At 50.7% G+C, this 25,714-nt stretch overlaps 1 protein-coding gene and 1 non-coding gene across 2 annotated transcripts in view; both read left to right on the top strand.

Moving 5' to 3' along the window:
* The window catches only part of Vac14 (Vac14, PIKFYVE complex component), a 105,986-nt gene that overhangs the window by 22,176 nt on the left and 58,096 nt on the right, over positions 1-25,714 (top strand). The window contains exons 10-12 of the mRNA XM_004625798.2: positions 9,608-9,671; positions 16,750-16,894; positions 17,122-17,187. Coding sequence (XP_004625855.1) covers positions 9,608-9,671; positions 16,750-16,894; positions 17,122-17,187 — 275 coding nt within the window. The remainder of the gene's footprint in view (positions 1-9,607; positions 9,672-16,749; positions 16,895-17,121; positions 17,188-25,714) is intronic.
* On the top strand, positions 85-155 carry Trnag-gcc. Its single transcript has one exon. It is a non-coding gene; the product is annotated as a tRNA-Gly (tRNA).

Raw genomic sequence — 25,714 nt, 5'->3', positions numbered from 1 at the left:
CATGTGGCAGCAGCCAAGCTGTCTGGGCAGGAAGTGCTCCGTTTTGTGAGTCATGGCAGCAGCTGACACACTGTGTGAGCCAGAGCATTGGTGGTTCAGTGGTAGAATTCTCGCCTGCCACGCGGGAGGCCCGGGTTCGATTCCCGGCCAATGCAACTTCTTTTCCCTTTTAGATAGTTTTTATAACATTCTTTAAGCAGCTGCCTACTCAGGAAAATATTACCCTAAACCAGGATACGTTCAGGCAGTTTGGCTCTGGATTTTACTGCCTCATAAACAGCACTTTAGCGATGAAAAGCACACTTTATAGTAGTTCCCAGAGATGGCAACAGCTAATTTGACAGCTTCACATCAACTCTCAGCCCTGCTCAGCTTGTAACTAATCAGCAGGCTTCCACTAAGAGGAGAGTCCCAGCAAGCCAAGAGGGAGGGAGGATCCAGCTAGTACTGGGCAAGCTCGTCCCAGCCTCTCTTTCGGCTCCTGCCGGTCCAGCTGGCAGTGACAGGAGCCTCCTGCTCATTTTGTGTCTCTCTGCTGGGCTCAGGTCTATTCTGATGCAGCCACAGCTCTTCATGGCACGCCTCCAGGCCGAGCTCTGCGTGTGTGCGCATCTGGCTCGTACATACCCACACATGCACGCACACATGCATGCAGCATGGGCCCAGACCCCAGCCTCCAGAACGGCCTGCAGTCAGGGAACCCCCTGCCTTGTGCCCACTGCCCCCAGCCCCTCTGCACCTGCTGCAACCTACCTTGGCCCTGCCATTAGAGAGGAGCCTTCCTCTCTGCGGCCTCCTTTCCCTGCTTCTGAGTTCCTTCAGCACTTCAGGTGTCCCGCGTACCCTCCCTGCATCATGCCTCCTGATTGTCTCCGATGTCACAGCAAAAAGTCCAGGATTCAGACAACAGGACTGTGAGCCTGGGCTCTGCTCGCTCTGTGTCTGTTGCCTTTCAGCGGCTGCTTAGCCTTTCTCAGGCTCAGATTCCTTTTTATTAAGGAAGGTAATAGTGATAACTCTTAGCCTGTAGCGTGATTGAGAGTTTCAAAGTATTTATTTGTGTGTATGGCATGTGGCAAACAATCATAGGTGCTTTAGTGTTGTTTAATGTGGGGGAGGGTCTGTATAAGGTTGTGTCCTGATAAATGCATCATGACTTGAAAATATCATAAGTCAACAGTACATTTGGGGCCGGGGATATAGCTCACTGATACAGAGCCTGCCTGGCAAGCACAAGATCCCGAGTTCAATCCCCAGTACTGGCTCCCCACGAAAAAAATGCATTTATTAAGCCTAACCTACCAAACATCATGATCTGGCCTGGCCTGGCTTGGCCTGAGCTCTGCCTCTTATCAGATTAGCTGGGGCTTTAGATACTCATACGAACCTGAACCGTGCTGTGAACTGGACATGGATGGGATCTAGACTACAGACCTCTTATGAGAATCTAATACAAAAACTTTATTTTAATGTATTTGGTACAGGGTCTCTCAACGCAGCTCGGACTCATAATGATCTTCCTATTTCAGCCTCCCCAGCACTGGGATTGCAGGTTTGGCCACCATGCCATCTTTAAACTAAATTAATTTTAATTAAATTTTAACTTACTTAAATTTTAAAACTTAAATTTAAATTTTATGTTTTGTTTTGTAGGGGTGTTTTTTTTTGTTTTGTTTTGTTTTGGCAGAACAAGGGATTGAACTCAGGCCCTTGCGCTTGCCAGGGATGCGCTTATTCTACCGAGCCATCTCCCCAGCCCTAAATGTAAATTTTAAAAAATAAACCTTCTCCCTTCTCAGTTCATAGAAAAATTGTCTTCCATGAAAATCAGACCCTAGTGTCAAGAAAGTTGGGAACCCTGACCTAACACAAAGTTTATTATATAGTAATGTTGATCATTTGACATAATTTATTGAATACTGTTCTAAAAGTATAAAGCAGATGGCTGGGAAGATAGCCCAGTGGTCGAAGTGCCTGCCTGGCTAGCACAAGGACCTGGGTTCGATCCCCAGTACTGCATGTTGTGCCGGCCCCCTGGTGTGGTGCACACCTGTAATCCCAGTGCTGGTAAGGCTGAGACAGGAGGATCACTGCCAGTCTGAGATGTGTAGCAAGATCCTATACCAAATAAATAAATAAAGTATAAAGCAGAATGGTTGGGTGGTATGATTTCACACCATCAATAATTTGAAAAGTGATTAAAATCCATATTTATATAGCAAGGCATGAGTCCAGAGCTTTTACTCATGTATCTTATCGTCAGCACCATCCAGGTGCTAATGGGCCCATGGTGGATTCCAGACGCGGGTTCGGGGAGGGTGGGGACAGAAGTGCACATGGCAGGTGAGGAGCGGGGGCTCTTAGGAGGATTTCCAGTGGGAGGCTGTGACCTCCACAGTGTGCATATAATGAAACCCATCCATCTGCAAAGCTGAGGGTGGACAGGGTTTGTCAGCACTTTCACTGGACCCGGCTGTAAGGGTCAGTCAGATCCACCCATGCACACAAGTGCACAGACCCCAGCCTCCACGGTGCCCTGCCAGGAGCTCAGGCAGAGCCTCATATGACTTGCCTGTGGTAACACGGGGCGCAGACCCCTCGGGTGATAGACGTTTGGGTTATTTCCACCACCGTTTTTCAAACCACAAATATGTAGCTAATACTGTATAATTAGACATATTAATAAAATTGGTCTCTGAAATAGGTAGTTCAAATTCTCCTTTTGTGTTTGGGGTGCACTTTATAATTGCATTATTTGTTTGAGATTGGCTTTCCTATTCATATAAAACACTTTATATCTTTGCATTAGGTAGAGGATGCCATAATTCATTTAGCCAGCCTCCCCTTGTACATCATTTACATCCCCCTGCTTCTAGCTTTATCTTAATCTTATAATCCCTGCTAAAAAGAACCTTCTTACAGAAAAATCTCACATTCATAATTACTTCCTGTGAATAAAGTCTTAAACTTTTAAGGTTCTTGGTACATACTGCTGAGTGCCTTCCAGCTCACTTAAACTAATTTCCAACCCCACCAGCTGAAGTGGGTCTCCAAGGATAAGCAGGGTTCCCAGGAAGACAAACTAGATTGAGAAGCCCTGTGCCTGGGGATGTGGGCTCACACGGGAAGCTTTGGGACAGGAGATGGAGAAGATACAGCAGACAGACAAACATCACTGTCCTCTGGGAGCTGGCATTTCTGCTGGGCAAGGCAGACAGTAAACAAGTGACCCAGCCTGCCAGATACATCTCATAGCATATGTCAAGAGCCTTAAAACATTTATTTTAAAAGCCTACCTTTAGGATATAATTAGGATGTAGGTAAGGCTTTTTCTTTCTATAAGAAGAAATGCTGTTGAAAACCCCAAGTAAAAAGAAACCTAAGCGAGGCAGGGTGGCATATACCTGTAATCCCAGTATTCTGAGAGGCATAGCCAGGAAGATGGCAAGTTTGAACCCAGCCTAAGCAAATTGGTGATTTAGCAAAACCCTACCTTGAAATAAAACATAGGCTGAGAATAGAGGCCCTGGGTTCAATCTTGGGGGTGGGGGGAACCCTAGGGTACTCAAGAAAGGATTCCTCAGAGAAGCCCTCACTAGCAAAGTTACTTTTAAGCAAAGACTAGAGGAGGGAGAGAGGGTGGTTCATGGATAGCAAATATTCCAAGCAGGGAGAGGCGCCCTTGCAGAACCTCCCGGGTGGTGGTGGGTGTGGTGTACCTGCGTGACTCCAGAAAGGCAAGGAGAGCAGGGTGCTCCTCAGAATGGGAGGAGCTGTGGTACAGTGAGAGGGCCTGGGCCTCATCAGGTGAGCTTACATGGCCCTAAATGAGAATGACACGGAGCTGTCGCAGGGTGTGAGAAGAGGAACTCACGGGCAGCCTTGAGTTTTCACAGACTCCAGCTGCCGTGTGCAGAGTCACTTACCCAACAAGAGAGGATGGTGTCAGGAGGGATCTTCACAAAGGCAGTGGCTCCTTGCTGGCCGGTTTGCCTGTGGAGTGAGGGAAGGAAGTCAGGGTGACTGCAAGGTGAGGGGACCACTTACTGAGGTGCGGGGGAACAAGCCAGCAGCAGGTTTGTAGATGAGTTTAGGATGAGAACATGCTGGGTTTCTGATGCCTGTACACATACAGATGGCGCCTTGGGGTCGCCAGGCTGGGGTTCAGGGCAAGGGCCGGGCCAAAGATCAGCACTCAGAAGGTGGAGGATGGGATGAGAAGCTGAGGGCCCAGGACTGGCCTGGGGACACCAGTGTGTGGAGTGAGGGAACAAGGAGCCAGCTAAGGATAGGGGCAGCCCCAGGAGTAGAAGGAAACTGCACAGAGATTTTACAGGCAGGGGTGTAGGGAAGCAGGACAGGGACCCAGGGTGCTGGACGCAGCCGTGTGGGGGCAGCAGCGACCCTACAAGCAGGTTCTGTAGACAGTGGGATAGCATGACAAGAGTGTCCTGAGTGGAGGGAGGGAGCAGGACTCACCATGAAGCAGGGGCAGGGAAATGGAGCGAGACCTCGCTCACAGGCGAGGCGCAGGCAGGCAAGAAACTTTTCTTTCCTTCTTTCTGAGACAGGCTCTCCTCCGCAGGAGCTGTGACTGCAGGTGCCTACTGCTGCACCTGGCTCAGAGTTTTCCTTTTTTAATTAGGAAATTAGGGCAGGTGTGCTTGCTTCCTCTGTGGCTCTGACAAAAGTCCCTCACGCTTACCTGTTTTCTTGTAGGTCTGCAGTCTCATGTCCCCTGATTTCCCTGTAAATAGTGCTACTTAAACAGGCTTTGCCTGGCATGCACAAGGTCCCAAGTTCGATCCCCAATACTGAAATAAATAAATAAACAGACTCAAGTTCAAAATTTCTTGGTAAGAAGTTCTTAATTGGGCCCGCCCCAGGGGCACACTGAGACAGCAGTTGAGACTGGGTGTGGTGGCGCGCGCCTGTAATCCCAGCTCATGAGAAGCTGTTACCAGGTGGATCACTACGAGTCTGATCTAGTAGTGAGACCCTAAACACCCTTTAGACCCTGCCCTAAAATACAAAATAAAAAATAAAAATAAAAAAGTTCTTAATCAAGAATCACAAGAAAAATTATAAAGCAAAAAATCCAATATACTCTATTAAAAATTAAAAATCTATGGGTCAGGAATATAGCTCAGGGGCACAGCCTGCCTGGCAAGTGCAAGGTCCTTAGTTCAATTCCCAATACAAAAATAAATAAATAAACCTAATATAACCCCCCAAAAAAGCTGTCAGAGATAACATCCAGCACAAGAAATAGCCCCTTTCAATCATGTGGAGAAAACCCAAGGAGAGGAGATGTGAATGTTTGTGATGAAGTCACCTATTATTTTTGTGACAAATGTGGCTTTTAGGATGCACCAGGAATCACATTGAACACCTCATGAGTGTCAGGTCTTGTCAGTTGAACGTGTCCGTGGTGCAGACACTGTCACTCCCCCATCATTTGAGGCCCTGGATGGGTATCTGTAATCTTCAGGACTTAGCTTTTGTTCCTTCCTAAGGTATAATGATGGTGTTAGGACAATGCATTTTTATTTTCTCAGGCAAGGTCTCACTATGTAGGCCAGGATAGCCTTGAGTATATGGCAATCTTCCTGTCTCAGCCTCCTGAGTGCTGGGATTACAGGTGTGTCCCACCTCACCCAGAACAGGAAGCAAAGGGAAATGACCTTGCCCAAGGTCGCACAGCTAATCCATAGGAGAGGCAGGGTCCAAAGCCAGGCCACAGTGGGACTGGGGAGGCCCTGTGGCCCTGCTCACAGGTGCTGCACGTCCTTCTCCAGCTCTTCAAGGAGGAAGTTTATACAAAAGAACAGGGCTGGGGAGATAGCTCAGATAGCAGTCTAAGCGCCTGCCTTGCAAGCGCAAGGATCTGGGTTTGATCCCCAGTACTACGTGCCGTGTGTGTGTGTGTGTGTGTGTGTGTGTGTGTGTGTGTCTCATCGTCTTTGTCATCACCGCTGCCGCCCCTCCCCCACAAGCTGGCCATGGAAACCAGACATGATGGCACACACTTGTAATGCCAGTGCTGGGGAGGCTGAGACAGGAGGATTGCTACAAGTTCGAGCTATATAGAGAGACCCTGTAATAAATACATAAATTTTTAAAAAGGACAACACGAGATGCTCAGTGGCACAGGGAAGCAGCAGATTGCAGAATAAAGCAAGGCTTCCATTTTACTCAGCGAGTTGGCAAACATTTGAGAGATTACTAACATCCCTGTGTGAGGCCTCGGGGGATGACTGCTCTTCCATTTGGAAGTGCGAATGAGTCAGTAGAACCTTCCTAAAGGGCAGCTTGAAGGGATCTGTGAAAATACAGTGTGCCTGACCTCTGCCGTAGGTCTGCAGGGAACCGTTGTTCAGAGGAAGCATGGGAGATGAGTTCTGACAGTACAGAGGCTGTCTGAATGAATGCGTCCTGTTGTAGTGTCTGTAAATATGTGGGTTTCTATGAGCTGTGAGGCAGGGTGACTTCTGGGAGCGTGGAAGCCCCCTGCCGTGTCCGTTCATCTGTCCTGCCCAGGATCACCGACACTTCCTCCTCACCTGGGCCCTGGCCTAGCAGAGGGACACCAGGCTGTGTGGACCAGCACGTCCACACACCCTGCCCCTGCCTTAGTGCTGCATCCCTTCCACCAGTAGCCCCTTCTCCTCTGGGGCTATAGGTACAGGTGGCTGTGTGGACCTCTTCTGTCGAATAGAGAAGTAAAGGCCTCTTGACTACAGAAGAAAGACCATGGTTCACTCCTCAAAGGGCACTATATAAAGACTTGATTTGTTTGGAGATTTTTAGGCTGTGTTTTATTTGTGTAATTTAAAACTTTGCGGGGGCCAAGACTGGCATTATTTGAATAACAGTATAAATGTAATCATCGTTTTCATTTATGCCTCACAGAATAAGTATCCATGCATCCATGATGCTATAACTGAGTGAATTAATGAGTAACAGAGAAGAGACAGTTCTTCCTCAGAGAAAAATTCCAATTGATAAAAGTAGAAGCAAATAGAAGCTCCCCATTAGGCAAATGCCACCACTTCTGTTGTTGGCAAGTTCCACCAGTAGCTGCTAGGGTCAGTAAGTGGGTGTTTGAAGGCAACAGCAGGATACTTGTCTAATCTGACGTATCTTCTCACCAAGAGAAAGAGAACTATTTTCACAGGGAGAAACTCAAAGACAATAGTAACATCAGTAGGCAATGAGGTCAGCATCTCCCAAGAGCCTTTGGTGGGATTCTCCCAAAATGCCTCACTTCATCAGCTTACAAGAACACATGAGACAGGGCCACAGAGATAGCTTAGTGATCTAAGCACCTGCCTAGGCAAGTGCAAGAACCCAAGTTCAGTCCCTAGTACCACATGCCATGCCGGCCCTGCCCTGGGCACACTAAGCCAGCCACCAAGACCGGGTATGGTGGCACATGCCTGAAATCCCAGTGCTGGGGAGGCTGAAATAGGAGAATCACTATGAATCCAAGGTGCATAGTGAGACCCTGTACCAAATACATTAAAATAATAATAAAAGAAAGAAAACATGAGACAAACCCAAGTGGAGAGATCTGCAAAGCAGCTGAACAGTTCTTCCAAGGTGCCAGCATCATGAAAGACATGGAAAGTCTAAGCGCTGCCCGAGGTTGGAGGAGACACGGGAGATGTGACAGCTAGCAGTGGGGTCTTGGAATGCAAAAGACTGGAGTGAACATCTTGGTGACAGTCAAGTTAGCCGTAGAGTGGAGTTAGCGATACTATGCCAGCGTTCACTCTCGCTTTGACAGTTGAGCTATGGGAAAGTACGATGTTAACATCAGAGGCAGCTAATGTTAGGTGGGAGGGTATACAGAGAATTTATTATTTTTTCAGCCTTTTCATAAATCTAAATTTTCAAAATAAAAAGGTAGGGGTTTTTTATTTAGGAAAATACCCAAGAAACTACTTGAAAATATCAAGCAAATGTAGGTAGTGTTAGTCTTACTGTATATTTGAGAAAATTGGGGGCCCAACGGTCATGTGGCATTCTGTAAATCAGTTAGTGTACGCTGGCATTTTTCCTGATTGCCACCGGCCCTCAGCACCGCACCACACTCTGGCCCGGCCCACTCCCTCTTTGTTGATGGCCTGTAAGAAGCGCTGCAGCAACACCTGGGCCAGGGCTGACACTAGAATGGGGTCCTTCTGGCCGCCTTCCAGATCCAGAATGTCTCAGATCTTTAGGAAGCTTAATTAGATGCCAAAAAAAAAAGGTTGGAATTTTATTTTTTTTAAGTTTATTTATTTGTGTGTGTGTGTGTGTGTGCGCGCGCGCGCCCGCGTGTATGGCCAGCTCAGCCCACCTGGGGGCGGGGCTGGCTGGCATGTGGTGCTGGGAGATTGAACCGCGGTCCCTGTGCTTTGCTAAGCTTGTTCTAAGTAGGTGCTTTAGACCACTGAGCCATCTCACCAGCCCCCAAGGTTGGAATTTTAAGGTTATTCCTTAAATGGGAAAAATATATTGTTGATGCCAAGTAGATCCTGTTCTAGCCAGCAGTGTTATGTTAAATACTAGAGACAGGCCACATGGAGAAAGACCTGGGCAGAATGCAGTTGACCGTCTTTTCCCAAAGTCATTTTTATCCTTTGTTGAGATAATTCACGTACCATACAATTCACCCAATGTAGGTTGTGCAGTTCACTGATGTTTGTCTATCAGAGCTATATAATCGCTACCACGGTCAACTTTAGAACATTTTCATAGCCCTAAAAAGAGTCCTCTTCCCCCATAGAACAACCTCTAATCCACTTTCTGTCTCTACACATTTGTCTGTTCAGGACATTTCCTAGGAATGGGATCACATGGTATATTTATTGTCTTTCATGATTGGCTTCTCTCACTTAGCACAGTTTTCAAAGTTCATGTTTTAAGATATATGAATACTTCATTCCTTTTTTCTAAGCCATACTTCATTTACGGTTCATCAGTTGGTAGACCCTGGGGTTGCACGTTCTGAGAACTGTAGATAACACCGCAGGCTTCTGTGTGCATGTTTTCATTTCTCTTTAGTGTATATCTAGGAGTTGAATGATCTTATGATGCCTCTGTGCTTAGCCTTTTGAGGATCTGCCAGACTGTTTTCCAAATAGTCTGTACTCCTGCCACCAGTATAAAAAGGTTCCTATTTCTCCACATTCTCACCAGCACTTGTTCTCTTTTTTTTATTTTAGCCACCTTAGTGGTATGAAGTAACATCATTCATTGGGAATGGAGAATTGATTTCCATTCTCTGATGGCTGAGGATGTTAAACATCCAAAAGTCATTTCCCATCCATTGCCCTTCAGCCAATAAACATGTCTGAGATTGCCCAGCCATGCCCAGCACTAGAATCTCCTCTTCGAGGTCACTGTGCCTAGCAGCTTAGAAGTTGTACTATTAGGAAAGCATGGGGGCAGACTAAACAGGCATTGCGTCCTCGGGGCTCCAGGGCCCTGTGACTTTTCAAGAACTTAAATCAAGGTATGGGAGCTGGAGAGGAGAGTCTTGAGCGTTTTTCTACCTAGGATCTTGTTTATTCAAAAGATCAGACAACTTTCATGTCACCTGTTTCTCTTCCTCTCCCAGGAGGCCCAAGTGGCTCTTGTAACTCGAGCTTCAGTAGCAGCATCAGTGTCTTCACTCCTGTCAGGTAAGTGTTTTGTTCCAGCTAGAGGTGTTGGTACAAAGCAGTCTTCCCTGGGTACAGGAGACTGGGAAGAGTCAAGGCAGATTGCCAAGACCACAGCCGGGGTGGGGAGGGGGGGGCATGTACACATAGAGGGTGCTTGGGATGAGAATCTGAGGGACGCTGAGCACCCCACCCCACATGCTGTAAACAGCCTCCAGGAGGAATTGGGAATCCTAGTGTACTTCTAGTGGTGACAATAGGAGTCTTGCATATGCCTTTGGCTGACACATCTTGCTTGTCCCATAATATGGGGCTGACAAGAGGCAGGCTGTCCCAGCAGAGGCAGTCACAGAGTCTAAGGCAGCAAGCAAAGACTGTCCTCAGCTGCTCCCAGAGCAGCTGCTCTAGCACAGCCTTCCACCAGGGGGCAGTGTGAGCCAGGCGGCATGCCCATCCATCCTCTCCCTCCAAGCTTCCTACAGGACAGTGGGCTCCCCTAGGGCACTGAAACTCAGAGTCCCATCCAGGTCCTGGTCCCCTAGGCCTACCCCCCAACCCTATCATTGTCACTGTGAGGCACTGGCATCCATGTGGCTAGACTGGATGGTGCGTCTACTGTGTGTTTCTTCCTTGTACTCGGCATTGAAGAGGAGTTCTGGGGGTAGCCAGTCACTCGTAGAAACAGTGTACACTCAACCCTAGGAAGCTCATCTCCCCAGGCCCTTTGATATCATTTTGAATTTATCCCCATCCCTAAGACATGTTTCCCTAGCTCACATGTCCTGAGTAGATATTTGTCCCTCCCCGCCCCCCACCCATGAGCAGCAGGTCAAGAAATACTGGTCTTTCGCTCTCTTTTGCTTAGTTGTACCCTTCCAGAGCATCTGTGTACACCCAACCCTGCAGGCTCCAGATGAAGAGACAGCCCCTGACCTTGAGGTTCTCTGATGGGAAGGATAAGATGTATCCAGGAAGTTAGCAGGAAGAGGGTGATTCTTTGGAGAGATTACTATAAAGGGTGGTGACTGCTATACAGATACTGGGGGTGAGGGCCACACTCTGGTGCCCGAGCTCAGGCGTTGGCACAGCGGCTGAGAACAATGGCTCATGATGGTGAAGCCCAGCAAATGATCTCGAGGCCTAGTCCTGTGCTAAACCTTATATCCCATCATTTAGATTTGTTTATACATTAATCCTAGAATCAGCAGCACTGTTAGCTTTATTTTAGAGGTGAGGGGTCAGGAGAGCAGGGCTACTGTGTAGACTGTGGACCTAGGAGGGCTGAGGTAGGCACAGTACGCTGAGGAGGTGGCAGCACGGAGAGATGTGTGGCACAGCTGTGGTTGTCAGGATTTGCTGATGGACGGGAGTGGCTGGACAGGACAGAGATGAGGGAGGAGTGGCCTCTAGGGGTTTAGCTGGAGCCACATGCAGAGTGTCCTGGACCCTTCCAGGCTGGGCGAAAAGGAGGAGCAGGTAGGCATGGGACAGTTCAGTTCATTGGCTGTAGGTATCCCCAGGACAGATGAGACAGGCATGGACACTGGATTCTGGAGGGAGGGCAGTATGAGCAGAGATGGCAGGAGACCTGTGAGACCTGGAGAGGGTTTGGCTTTGGTCCTGGAGGCGGCAGGATACAGCATTATAAGTGGGAGTAGCAAAATTAGATCTAGGAGTTTAGCATCTCCTGGTAGCCAAAAAACCTATTGTAGATTTGTCACTGTAATCTGGCTGTGGGACTTGTCACACTTAAAGGGAGTAGTGGTGGGCCGTAGTGTGTGATGGAGGAGACAGAGATGAGATAGGACTGATGGGCTGAGCCCACACTGCTGGGAAGGGCCCAACAGAGGACTCACTTCCTGTCCTCAGGAAGTGAACTACCCAGCTGGGACTAGATTTGAGTTTATACCTGTCATTCAGGAGCCAGTGCTGAACTGGCCCCTTCTAATATTTAAAAAAGAGAGATAGAAAAGAAGAAAAAAAAATTGTCTGACAAGGCTGAAGAGAACAGCCTTGCTAGTGGTGAGACAGCCAGGCGGCCCGGGCCACTTGCCTCCTTCCTCTGGTGCTCCTGAAGGGAGACTGAACTTGGACAAGGTGACATCATCCAGTGAAACTAAACCCCCCTGCAGTGTTCCAGGGGCATTGGTTGCCAGTTTGACTCACTTCAGGCCAGCGAGGGGCAGCAGCTGCAGGGGAGACTAATCTGAAGGCAGAAGACAATCTTTTTTTGACACAGGGTCTTGCTGTGTCTTCCAAACTGGCCTTGAACTCACTGTGTAGCCGAGACTGACCTCAAACTCACAGCATTCTTCCCACCTCAGCCTCCAGAGTGCTGGGATTACAGGCACGTGCCACCACACCTGGCTCAGAAAACATTCTTGCCTAGCAGAAAACTGCCAGAGATGGTGACAGTGCTAAGCCTCTTACTGGTCATCAGCCGTGGGAGAGTGATCAAAGCTTTGGACCCTTCAGAAAAATTGCTTGCTTGAACTACCCCACGGGGAGCAGTCACTGGACTAAAGAGCTTCAGCTCCATCTTGCTCCTCCACCTGCTTTCCAGGAGTACAGGGAAAGAAGGCACCAGGCCCAGGCTTAGCCACCGAGCAAGCCCCTGGACAAACGGGATAGCAGGGTCAGTCTGGAGAGCAGAGGTAGCTCGGATTGGAGGAGAGGAGGGTGGGCAGAGGACTCGCCACCCCCACACGTCTGCACCCCAGCCCCCTTCTTTTCCTGGGGAGGTGGAGCCGAGGGCCGGTTCCTCTTACACTTGTAAGCTGGGTGTGATGATGGCGCCAACCTCACAGGCTGTGGCACACAGATGAGTTAAAATGTGTGCAGAGCACGGCGCAGGGCCTGACACGCAGAGAACACTTCACACAACTGAGAGGTGCACTGAAGAGGCAAAAACCTCCTTACCATCCCTGTTGCATGAGCGAGGAGACAACCAGAGAGACTATCATACTGCTCTGCAAATAAGTGACCGAATTGGAACTCCAACAGGGTGTGTGTGGCTCCGAAGAGCCCGCCTTAGCTCTGTTAGTCGCAGCTGGAGACTTGCAGAGTGTTGTGCGGGCCTCTCGCACTCATTTGACGGGTGTCACCGTGTGAACACTCGCCCCTCCCTCCGCACCCGGGCCTGCCTTGCGTGGCGCCCTCAGCGGCATATGCTACAGTTCTGGTGGTAGCTGGCTTCTCTCCACAGAAAAGACCTCGAAATCACTGCCTCCCAGCCCTCAGCAACTGCCAATCAAAAAAAAGTATAAAGAAGGGCAATTGGAACTCAGACACAGCCCTATTTTTAGATTTACCTTTCTTCTAATTTGATTAGACATGGAATATGAGTACCGTAAAAAGTTAGATATTACAGAAATAAAGTGCTGTCTCCTAACAAGAACCACTGGAATGTATTACTATTTATTGGTAGTGTCAGAAGCATTATTCAGTAAGTCTGTGTTTTAATAGCCACAGCAGTGCTGTGCACTTGGAAGTTGTAGTACATATATATGTATAAGACATTCGTTATGAGATGCTTTTATGAGAAAATACTCGGTGAAAATGGGGTTTTGCAGACACCTTCAAATAACTCAGAAGCCCCCAGGAGTGACTCGTCTAGACTTTTTGGAACCAGTGTAGAAATGTATTATAAACTGCCTGAGCTCCCTTCTGTTCTTCCTGTGTAAAGTTACCCAGGGAAGAGAATGCCACATCTCAGGCTCCAGCCCGGCAGCGGGGAGCTGTACTCATGGTGCCAGGTGCCCCCTCTAGGGAAGGCCTGGGCTCCCTGAGCCCTAGCTCCTCCCAAGTGTGTGTAGGGCTCAGCAGCCAGCCCCACCCAGCAGAGCAGCTGGGACCCAGGGCAGCTCTGACCCAGCCTTTCCCAGACACTGAGATTGGTCTCCCTGGTGCCCGGGTGTGCACCTGCCTCCATGACCTTCATCTCCAGCCAGCTGATGGAAGAGGGACTCGGGAGGCCGCCTCCAGCCAAGGGAATGTGCTCTCGGCACTTGGCCCCATGGCCTAGGACGGCTGCACTCTGTGGACCCAGGTTTGCTCAGCTGTGTGCAGGAGGATCAGATTACACCAACCATGAGATCTCTTTTACGTAGAAAATTCTTGGTGGCTGAAGCTAGCACCTGCCTCAGCAGCAGTTGGAAGATACTCATATGTGGGGAGGTTTGCCCTGATCAGCATTTGCTGTGGGGGAAGTTAGAGAATGTCCTTGCAGACAGTGCTGCCAGTTCACTCGCTGGCCCATAAATGTGTCCCTTCTTAGTGGCTATGACAGCACCTGAAGGAGATCCCTCCATGGCTGCCCAGAAGCATCCTGGGACTAGTGTGGGGGTGGAAGCTCAGCCTTTAGGAGCACCCAGCCTAGTGTCACATGATGTCACCATCAGACCTTCCCAGGTAGCCCTTTTTCCACACACAGACCTCTGACAAGCAGATACTCTGTGTGGCCAGGGTTAATAGTGCTCACCTATAATCTTAGCACTCTGGGAGGCTGAAGCAGGAGGATCACAGTTTTGAGCCTGGCCCAGGCACCTTAGCAGCTTGGCAAGAAAGGGCTGGGGATGTACCTCTGCATGAAGGCCCTAGTTTCAGTCCCCAGTACCAAGGAAGGAAGGAAAAGACGCTGGCAAGTATACAGATATGTCCTTCCACTGACACCTGGGGCTGCGGGGCTGCTTACTATGCCAGGAGATGGCTGGAGGAGATGCCACTATGGACTGCCCGGCTCCCCTCCTAGAGAAGAGATCGTGTGGGAGTCAGGCTGTTCAGACCCAAATTGCAGGCACCACCACTTCTGGCTGTGAAACTGGCCAGGTCACTTAGTGTCTCTGTGCTTCCTTCAGTGCCCACATCTCCACAGTGGAAATAGATGACCTTGGTCATGGGGCTGCTAAAGGAATGACTTGAAGCTGGCAGTGACTCACTCAACAGGGTGCTCACCGTGATCATATTCAGTACTGTCATTGTCACATTGTCAGAGCAGTTCCTCCCCTTGCCAAGAATATGCACCACTGGGCTGGCAGGTGGGGACAATGGGGGCTTGGCCTTGGCTCTGCTTTCCTCCTCTCCAGCAGCCACAGGGCAGGGCTGTGTCCAGGTCCTTGCCCTTGTAGGCCTCTCAGGGGCTGGATCAACTGAGCTATGGCAGTGAGCTGCCAGGCTCAGGCGACTTGTGATACCCTGAGCCCATGTGGCCCTGCTGCAGACCTCAGAGGATGGTATTATAAAGGGCAGGCTGGAGTGGGAACATTTCCTCTGCCACTGAGACAGAGCTGCTCTAGATTCTGTGTCCCTAGAAGAGCCAGCAACAGAAGACCTGCAGGAGGCCAGCCAGGATGGGGAAGGAGAGTCCTGGAGATAAGACAGGAAGTGCCGGCCATCAGCGGAAGGAGAGGGAGTGTCTAGGAGATCATGAGAGCTAATGACCGATAAGGAAACTCTGAGGAAGTCAGGGCATGGGCTGCTGCGACAGCTGCACGGCTGCCAAGGGCCTGAAATGAAGCTGGTTGCGCTGGAGCCTGCGGCAGGCAGAAAATGCACACTGGGTTTCAAAGGTTAGGGCATGAGAATCTCATTAGTAATCTTTACGTTTATCATATTGATTGCATGTTGAAATGCTAATGATATTTTGGATATATTTGGACAATTAAAATGTTAAAACTAATTTTATTTGTTTCTTTTTCCTTTTAATTTAAAACTGGAGGACATGGAATCCCATCTGTGGCTTGCTCAGTGTTTTTGTTGGACAGTGTGAGCACGGGAGCGGGTAAAGGCTTGAGGGGGCCGTGGCAGCGGGCTGGACCCGTGTGTGCTTTGCTTTCCAGTGCCATAGGCTGCCAAAGCATTTAGATGTTTTGATGTCCTCAGAAGACACTAGGATTTTTCAGCCATGTGACTCCCAGGGAAATCACAGTCTCTCCACCCCCCAGCTCCTCTCTGGGCTCTGTCACACAAACCTAGCTCTTCTGGCCCCCTGAGGATGGACATGCCCACTCTCTCCCCTAAACAGACACCGGGGAACCATCAAACCATATTAAATAGCAATTCCGCCTAGCAGTTACAGAGCTCAGAATCGTGCCCTGTAGGAATTCACGTCACATGAGCTTCAGAGAGGCTGTAGGCAAATGAGCGCAGCACAGCCGCCGAGTTGCTGATCTAAATGAATAATTAAGGAGTCTGGAAATGCCACCAAGGACCATTTTATCCTGGCGGGCAGTAGAACCAGCTGGCCTTGTCCTCAGGGAACACAGCCTGCCCCCTCACCATCATGTCACATGCCCCCACCCGGAAAACCCAGTCTTGGCCAGAGAGCCATGCTTTGGGCAGAAAGCTGACTCTGTCCTGACATCACCCAGCTCCTTTGAGCTGCTTCATGTGGCTTTTCTCTGAGACCAGCAAGATTCAAGCCCTGGGGAGCTGGGACGCTTCCTGCACGTTGTGGGGGCATCTACCCATTTTCAACAATCTCCCTTTCTGTAGACAGAGGCTCTGTGGCCTCTTCTGACTCGAGAGAAAACATTTCTGTTTTGGAGGCAATGCACAGGTTCTCTGCTAGGCCTTCCTTCTGCTAAGTGCTGAGATGGTGAGATGACAAGCCATAGGCTCTGTTCTCATGGGATAAGTGTTTCCTAGTGGCCTGTTTGGTGTCCTGGGTGTTCGCAATATCCTCCTCTATACTATCTGCACGCAGTGGTGTTCCATTGACAGCATATCTGACTTAATTCCCCAAAGATGCTGAACCGCCTTTTAGCCCAGACATCTGGCTGATCATTTCCAAGGCACTGTGTAAGCCAGGCTGGTGCTAGAAAAGGGGGAGTGAGTGTTAGGCCAGCCACTGGGCCTGGCAGCAGTTCCTACCAAGCCACAGGCTCCAAACTCCTTTGGAGAAACAGGGAGAGAAGCTAGGCCTCCTTGGAGCTACCTGGCTAGCTGGCAGAGACAGGATCTTGAGAGAACTGCTCCTGTCTGCTCGAGCCTGTGCCTCAGAGCAGTGGGGCAGGGGCATGCAGTTCTGAGTGCAGGCCTAAGGTGGTGGTGTGGATGTCACAGGGCTTTATCCAGCTCCCTGTCCTGCTCTTGCCCACAGCACTGACAGGGCCCCAGTGACCCTGAACCTCGACGGAATTGTGCAAGTTCTAAACTGCCATCTCAGTGATATGACAATTGGGATGATGACCCGGATTGCAGTTCTGAAGTGGCTTTACCACCTCTACATCAAGACTCCCCGCAAGGTGAGCCCCTGAGGAGGCCCCACCATGTGGGACCACCTTGGCCTGCCACACTGTGAGGGCTCAAGTCATTACCGTTCTGGAGGCAGCGGTGAACAGAGGAGGTAGCAGATGCTATGAGAGGTCTGTGGTATCTTCCAGGGAGGGAGGTGGTCCATGTAGCGCCTCAGGATGCTTTTTTTAAAAGGGGCTTTCTCACCACTCACCAGCACCCCTTCTCTGCTCTCCAGATGTTCCGGCACACAGACAGCCTCTTCCCCATCCTACTCCAGACCCTATCGGATGAATCTGATGAGGTAAGTCGCCAACACCGCCTGCCTCACAGAGCACTGGCTCCCGCCCTCCTTGTTCCACAACTTTGTGGGGTTTCGTAGCTGACATGCGCTTGCTTGGTTCCTGTTGTGCTCTTAAGTCATCAGACGGTTGCCCTGGACATAAAGTTATATTTGGTGCTATGAGCTTTGGGAGTAAGGACACTTCTGCAGGCTCTTCTGGAGCCCCTGGAACAGGTTTTCCAGGAGGGCAGGAGTCTACAGACCCTGCATGAGTGTTGAGATTAAGGGAGCATGGTTTTGGGCTCAGGCTCCATGAGGGCAAGGCTTAGCCCTGCCTTACTGCCCAGCTTGAGCCAGACACTCGCATCTCAGTGCCTAGGTTTCCTTCTCTGTCCTAGGTGGGTAGCAGGGGTACCTGGCAGGACCATTATGAGACCCAAAATGACCCATTTATGATGTCAAGTGCTGTGCCACACACATGCTGAGTACTTGTTTAGTATTAGTTGTTACTTGTTTCAGTTAAAATCCACTTTGACCTGCAGCTTGAAATGGGCCCCTTAAGCTGTGCTGCGTTTGGGGTCACCAACAACTGCTGGTATGAAACAAAGCATGACGCAGTTGACCTGCGTCAAAGAATAATCCCAAGAGGCCCAGAGAGCGGAGGCCGGCCGGGGTAGGAGACGGGGCCTCCCTGGGCCCCTGTCCTCTGGGGGAGGGTCTCCTTCAGCCACTCACCATTTCCTCACTGTTCTCTGCAGCATTTGCCCCAGAGCTGGGGCAGCATAGTTCTTTTGGGGTTCCCCTGCCTCTCAGCCTTGGGGCAGGCATTGCAACTGGGCCCTCCCATTTGCAAGGTTGGCAGCCCTCCCTCCACCCATGGCTGCACTCAGGCTGGATGTTGATTCTGGTGGTCAGGATGCTGGTGCTCTGAGCCAGGACTCACCTCTCCTCGCTCTGAGCTGTTACGTACTGTGGGGGGTGGGCAGAGCTGTGTCTCGGTGCAGCAGTGGGCATGAATCGGCAGACCTGCCCACACTGCTCAGGAGGAACACAGGGTAGACAGGGACTGGGGGAGAGGACACTGCTCTCAGCTTCACAGGAATGAGGCATCTGGGTCTTGCCTGGGTTTATACCAGTCTGTCCTACAGCCTGGGTTTGCCTTACTGAACCTGGGCTGAAGAGACGCAGGTATCAGCTATAGGACCTCTGAGGTTCTCTGCATTTCCAGAAAACTCTCAAACAGATGGCATAGGAGTGCCCCAGCCCCTCCTGCCTGGCCACTCCTCCATCCCTCCTCCCGTACCACCCCTGTGTGCTGAGCCCAGGTGGACTCGGCCCAGTTCTGCCTTAGAGCTGGGAGTGACTCACCGCTTAGCCAGCCCTCTTTTCAGTACAGAAAGGAAGAGGAGAGCTCTGCTGATTGGAGCCTTCCTGGGGCTTCACTGGAAGCAGCTGAGTCTTCAATCCTTTAAATTGAGTTGTTTAATCCCATCCAGCTTTCTTTGCTTGAAATTGGCTTTTGTGTACGTGCGCATTTAGAGAGAGCGAGGAGATGCAGCCCATTAAACTGCTCTCTTCAGGTTGCGGCTGTGCAAACTCGATTTGCTGAAGCCAGACGTTGTCAGGGCTTTGGGGCACATCTTGTGGGCGTTGTGGGGGGAGGACTGAAGCTGCTCTTGGGGACAGTTGAGGGAGTACTGCGACAGGAGGGAAGAGCCCCTTTTTCCCATCTCTGTAGAGGAGGGATTTGAGGACCTTGATAGCCATGGATGAGTCATGATTCTGCCTCATCCTAGTTCTTCACTAGAGTCCCTTTTCCAGATGTCCCTTTCCTGCTCTTTGACCTTGACGAGGCACTGTGTACCTGGCAGTGGGAATCAGCCACACACAAGGCAAAGTCCTCCGCTGCTGGAACTTCGTAGAATATCCAGAAAGTGTGTTTTGTTGGGTTTTTCCAGGTATTTCCAAACACAGCTCTGATCGCAAATTGGAGCTCACTGAAGCTCGGGAACCAAGTTAGACCCCTCTGTTATAGTAGCGAGAGAGCTGGCAAACCAGTTCTGTAGGAGGGCTTTGCTTTTTCCATTTCATAGTTTAGGAAACTAAGGTGGAGGAAGGTTAAGTAGCTCTACAGAGCTGAGAAGTACTGGAGCCCACACCCAAAGCCACACCTGTTAGACTCCAAAGCTATCTCCTTCATTACTTAGCTACCAGGCCTGGGAGCCCGTGCAGAACTGACTGGGGAGGTGGGCAGCTGGAGTTCAGTTGTATCACCATCCCCGTCCCTACCTGATTTTTCCAGAAAGGTTCTCTGGCCTTGAGCAGAGTTCTCAGTTCGGTATAGCAATGTATGTATATTTAGCCCTCAAATCCTTCATTCACTTTTCCTGTTGATTTGTAGTTCTTTGTATATTTGGAACATTCAGCTTGTCATCTGTTACAGATAGCTGTGCCTCTCGTAGAGCTGTGCTAAACTCCCATACTCCTCTCTCAGGCTGAGAGCCACAGGCTTTAATAACACAAGAGCTTGGCACAGGGAAGGCAGAGCTCAGAGACCTCACTCGGCCCCCACCACTGTGTTCCGCAGTCCCACTGGCATGTGGCCTCACTGGCGTGCCTCGTCTTCTATTGTTCCCTGGTGACAACTCAGTGGGCCGCACCTTTCTGGCATCCTCTGTTGTCTCTGCTTTTCCGTTACTCAGCCTAAGTGGCTGTTTCTTCAGTATCGACTGCTCCTTGTAGACATTATCTGAAAATCCTTTTTGTCAAAAGAATTTGCAGGTGTCAAATTAATATTCTTGGCACTGCAATAGAAATACTCCCATTAGCTAGCGATCCAGTTGCTTGTTGTTTCTGAGAAAATGTGACCCTGATTTCCCCAGCACAGAATGTGGGAGACACGCTCTGTGCTTCCTGCTGGGCCCCTTCTTGGGAGGGGGCCACTGCTGCATCCCCTGCCCAGAATGTGCCACTTAGGAGCTGCCTCTAAGGCAGGCAGCTGCCTGAGGGCGTAGCGTGGAGGTAGCTGCACCCGAGCAGAGAGCACCCTCAGGACAGGGGTCTTTTCCATGTTTCTCCTTTTCTCGATGCTGGGTTGGCCCTGGAGGGGACGCACATGACCTCTGCTAAGCACAGCTGCCTCCCAACCTGCATTTAAGACACTCAGTGATTCATCTTCAAAGAGAACATCTGTCCCCAAAGAGCAAACATAGATGCCCTAAACAATGGCTGCTAGGCCCAGGCCTGAATCCTGGCCAAGAATTTAGGGTGAGGAGTTCAACTTCCCTGGACCCATGAAGTAGGGCTAAGCGGTCTACATCTGCCTTGTAGACTGTGTTCACAGAGAAAACATGCCACAGCCACCACATATGCCCGCCACCGACACCTGTCCTCGGTTTACCGAGGGGGCTACTGGTCTTTCAATGAGGATGAACTCTCCTTCCCAGGGGAAGGCTTGCCCCCAATACATCACCTTGTCCTTTGGGGTCTTTTCTTTAGGTCTTATCCACTCACTATGAAGGTAACTCTTGGCAGTTTGTATTTTTGTTATAATTTATAATAGCATCCCTTTCTGGTAATGTTCTCTCTGCAGGTGTTGGTGGCTAAGAGAATAGGCTCTGGGTTGTGCAGGCCAGCCCTGGCTCTGCCACTTCATGGTTGGCTGACCTCAAGCAAATGACCTAGTGTCTTTGAGCCTCAGTCTCCTTGTCCATGAAGGGAGAACAGAAAAGGAGGTAAGCTGGTCCAGCCCAGGCCTACCCCCTGGCTCACAGTGGGCAGGGCTCCAGAGGACCAGCCTGAGTCCAAGAGAGGAAGAGAAAGGGCCTCTCTCCACAACCTGTCTGTCTCAGAAGCAGAACCTCTGAGATCAGGAGGCAGGCCCACTGGGCCCAGTCATCACTTTGAGCATCTTCACAGTGGGGCCTCTGGAGGCAGCCCCCCATCTCCTCTTGATCTCAGAGCCGGTGTCTTAATGCTTTAGAGAAGAGATGCTCAGCCAGGAGGAGCCCCTTCTTCCCCCTCCCTTAGCATCAAAGTCACCATGAAGAGAAATTGCAGATGGAGATTAGATTAGTGCAGAAGCAGCAAAGGGAGAACCGACTTCCCAGAAACTGTGGAAGGCAGGATTCTGGCAGCATTATTCACCACTGTGATCATTTTGAGCCCAAAAACCCACTAGCTGTGTGAGGAATGAGGGCCAGCTGCATACCCAGTGTGGCACAGGCCACAATTTTGGAGGAACAGGCCAGTGGGGTGGAAGCCTGAAGAGTGACTTAGGACCTTTTTATTACGTGGTGGGTTCAGTGGTGCATGGCAGTTCAGGTCAGGTGTTGCCTTCCCTGGCCTCAGCTGAGTGAGACATCTCAGAAATGCCCAGGGCTACAGAAGGGGCCACAGGCCACTCCAGTTTGGGCAGAGTTCCGAGGGAAGTGGAATTGGACATCTAGGGTTGTGGCTGTTCTTCTTGGTGCAGCAGGATGGGTCACAAGGGACCAACTCTGCTGTGCCCTGGACCATGTGTGAGTGATGCTTTGCATGGAGGTAAGGGGAGAGGATTTCATCTGTTTTCATGGTCCACATCTCGGGAGAAATGGAACGGAAAAACTGAAGAGGTTCTCGGCTCTCCAGGGAGAGGCTTACCGGGCCAAGGAGAGTTGCCAGAAAAAAACAGTGAAGGCTCCTTGGAGAGACAGGAGGAGCAGCCAGGGTTGTGCTATAGCAGCCTCGTTTGTGCAGAGCCCAGGGCCCAGGAAGTTGTGGGCTGAAGCCACCTTGGGCTTCCTGTCTCAGGGCAAGAGTGGCCCCATTGCCCCATTGTGTCCCATTTCCTTGTCACCCTCCACCATGTCCACCTCTCGACTGAGTTCCCCTTTCTCAAGGAGTCTCTATGACTTCGGTCTGCTGAGCCAGTGCCCTGGGCTCCAGGGGTCGACTTGCTGCTCTAAAGGACTTACTTAGTGATAAGACTTTGGCATGAAGTCTCCTCCAAGGAGAAGTCCCAGCCCCAAGAGCATGATATGAGGAAAGGTAACAGAAGTTTCTGGTTCCCACTGTTTCCAAGGTAACAGGACGCTCACTCCTGTTCCCAGAGGGAAGGCCTTCTATGAGAAATTGGCCATTCCTCACTGTCTGCCCTAGAAATGAGGGCTTGCACTTACTAGTGGCCCCTTCAGCTAAGGGGGATTGGGGAGCTGATAATGGCCCTGCTAATGCCTCCAATCCCAGGTTGCAGTATGTCTGCAGCACATACTAAACTTTAGGACTATGCACACTCTTCACACTGTGTCTGTCACCTTAACAGACCTGCCATGTGGCCCTGGAATGGTTTCAGTTGTCCCAGGTTTATGGGTGAAGAAGATGACTTTCCCAGAATCCTACTGTCTAGAGCCAGCATTAGGCATCAGTTATATCTGATTCCAAAGCACTGAAAACCCTGCAGAGCCTCCCGTCTGCTGTAGAGCGGAGCTCAGGCCTGGGTACAGTGCCATGGTGGCCAGGTCCAGCCCCTCCTTGCATTCATGGTGCTTTGTGCCCTTGAATTCTGAATACTGGCTCTGACCTTGTCCCCATGCCCCTTCCCAGGCCCTCTGAGCTGCCCCGGCTCACTGGTGGGGGCAGGGAGGTGGAAGCTTCCCTTCAGGGCTCAGACCACAAGCCCTCTTGGTCCCCTCCAGAAGGCCCGAGGCCATCTGCTGGACCACTGAAGGGTGGCAGGAGACCAGAGAGACACCTCTGTCCTGCGCACCCAGATGTCCATGGAGTCGGGCAGGTTGCTAGACAGCTCCCCTCCATTTTCTTCTCTCGATGCTGGACTTGGACTGAACTGTCTTTGGTCCCTTCCAGCCTGAGTTTGTGTGGTCCTGACTCCACTCCCTGGAATACTAATGCTGCCTGCTCAAAAGTGGACTGTCCGCCCTAAGAGTGAGACTTGTTTTTCCTTCTCAGCTCCTTGTCTCTTTTTTATTTCACTACAATTTTCATTCCATCCACTCTCCAAAGTAAACAAAAACACTCCCTCCATGCCTGCTCAATTCCACAGGTTTCTTTAAATTCCTATTCCAGGAAGGTAAAAATCTTCACACAGAAGATCAAGGAATAACATGTCAGTGGCAAAGATCTTTTATTTTGTACTGGGAATCGAACTTAGGACATCGCGCTTGCCAGGCAGGCGCTGTGCCACTGAGCTATACTCCCAGTGGCAAAGATCTTGATCTCGATCAGCCTCTGGCTGCAGCCCCAGGACCCTGGACACTCCCCATCCTCAAGCTCTCCCAAGGCAGACCCTGCAGCTTCACACTGGAGCTTCAGAGACAAAGTGCAGGAGGAGAAGCCATCAGCCAGCAAAAGAAAGATACCGGACATGGGTCACAGTCCCTACATCTTCCCTCAGGACAGCTAAGTCCCCAAGCTAAAGCTCTCAGTGGCTGCATCCCTATGCTGGGCAGAGGTACTGGTGCTTCAAAAAAATGAGTAAATCATTGCCCGGGGAGCAGCAATGTAGTATACCCCGAATTGTGCCCACCAAGAGCACCTCTGCTCCTTGTCACTCATCCAGGTCTCCCACTCTTCTTAGTTTCATCAGCCGCCCTAAAGAAGAGGGGGACCCATGATAACCGTGGTCAGCCTGTTGGTGTCCCACTCCAGAAAGACAGGTTTGTGTGCAAGGTAGTTTTTATATCTCTGTCTCCCTCAATGGTCCCACAGAGCAGAGGAACAAGTGAGCACCAGAGCTGGGCCCAGACGGAGGAGCAGGACGGGGCCCAGGCTGCTCCCTGGCTGGGCCGAGGAGGGCGGTGGAAAGGGAGGCTTGTTTTCCCAGAGGTGGAGCCATTGGGTCATGAGGAATTCCACCACAGGGAGCCCATCAGGCTGGCCTTCTCCCGAACAGGGACAGAAGCTCTCTAGAGCCAAGCTCTGGGGGTGAGTTGCTTGCAGAGCTAAACACTGCCCGGTGCCCACAAGATCCTTCCTGGAACTCTGGAAGTGATTTCACCCAGAGAGACCAAAGGCTAATACCCTGGCTCTGCAGCCCCAGCCATCCCACAGGGCTGCCATCAGGCCCCTTGGGGGCTTAGCAAAGCCTGCTTCTGGGGCCTCGCTCCAGACCTCAACTGTACCCTCAAACTGAACCTGGCTGCCCAGGCACTGGTGTTCTTCACAAGCACCTGAGAGATTTTTGTGCACATCCCTGGTTGAGAGCCATGACTGTGGGCTGGCGCAAGACCAGTTTGGAGACTACAGGCTGGACTCCAGCCCTCGGCCCTCATGCCCTGTCCTCATAGCCTGAGGTGTCATGGTCAGGCTGTGGCCACTCTGCCACGCAATGCTCCTGGCATCCTCAGAAACCACAATGTCTTCCAAGTTGTATGTTGGTTTTTCCTGCAGCCCTAGAAACAGCCAAAGCTGAAGCAACTGAATTTTCATGGCAGCTTCCTGCTGACACTTCACAGGGCATAAAGGACAGGCAGAGAATGTGTGTGAGGATAGGGACCCCTGCGGCCAACAAAAAGAGCTACCACTGCACATTTTTGTCTGTCCCCAGCCCTATGCTTGGTACCCTAGGAATGTGAACTTCCTGCATCTTCATAGCATTGTCCACAGAGGATGCTCTGTATTTTTCCCCATTTTACCCAAGAGGTAACTGAGGCCCAGAACAGTTAAAGAGCTTGGTCAAGATCTCAACTTTGATGACCTTTGCAGTCTTATTCATACTGTCTGTCTGTCTGTCTGTCTGTCTGTCTGTCTCTCTCTCTCTCTCTCTTTCTCTCTCTCTCTCTCTCTCTCTCTCTCTCCCTCTCTCTCTCTCTCCCCCCATTTTCCTGCATATCTGGCTGGGTCAGGACTCCCCTGTGCTTATACCCACCCATTCTGTCCACTCAGACCCTCTCCTAGCCCTATGCCAGTACATTAACTATGAGCTGTAAGAAGACAGTGTCTGTCCAGCCTGTAGGAGGTTGGCTGGATAGTGATCTGAGCCTACCTGGGGCTCCCACATGTCTCGTGGGTCCTACCCTGCCACAGCAAACAGGCAGCTGAGCAGGCGAAGAACGTGCTTCCTTGGGTGGACTGGTGCAGCTTGCAGGTCAGCTGGGATTCGGTGGCACCCTAGAGGTCGGCAGGAGACCTGTCCCAGTTGCCTGGCCACTGGGCTCATTGCCTGGTAACTGAACTCTTAAGGCATGAATGTGGCTGCTCTCCTGCAGCAGCGCTCACTGCCCAGGAGTGCGGATTTACGGCCCAGAGTGTCATCCTGATGGTCAGGAGCCCAGAACAGTACACATAAGCAGTAGCTGAGACTGAAAGGAAAGAGACCCTGGGGGTGAGCAGGAAGAGGCCAGAGATCTGCTCTCCAAGTCACCTACTCCAGGCTGACCTTTGTTTTTCCCTGTACTCCAAGAAGGGGTACAGAGCCCACACTGTGCTGCAGTGTTCACCAGTGAAACTGAACTGTCAGCATTAGGTGCTGGCCCTGTGCTTAGCACAATACGAGGCTCTTACAGAGAGTTCGAAGATCTACTTAGAAGAAAGCTGCCTTGATCCCAAGAGC

The sequence above is a fragment of the Octodon degus genome, unplaced genomic scaffold, assembly GCF_000260255.1.
Source record: "Octodon degus isolate 3935 unplaced genomic scaffold, OctDeg1.0 scaffold00011, whole genome shotgun sequence".
Classification (NCBI taxonomy): Eukaryota; Metazoa; Chordata; class Mammalia; order Rodentia; family Octodontidae; genus Octodon; species Octodon degus.
This window is presented reverse-complemented; position numbering and strand designations above follow the sequence as displayed.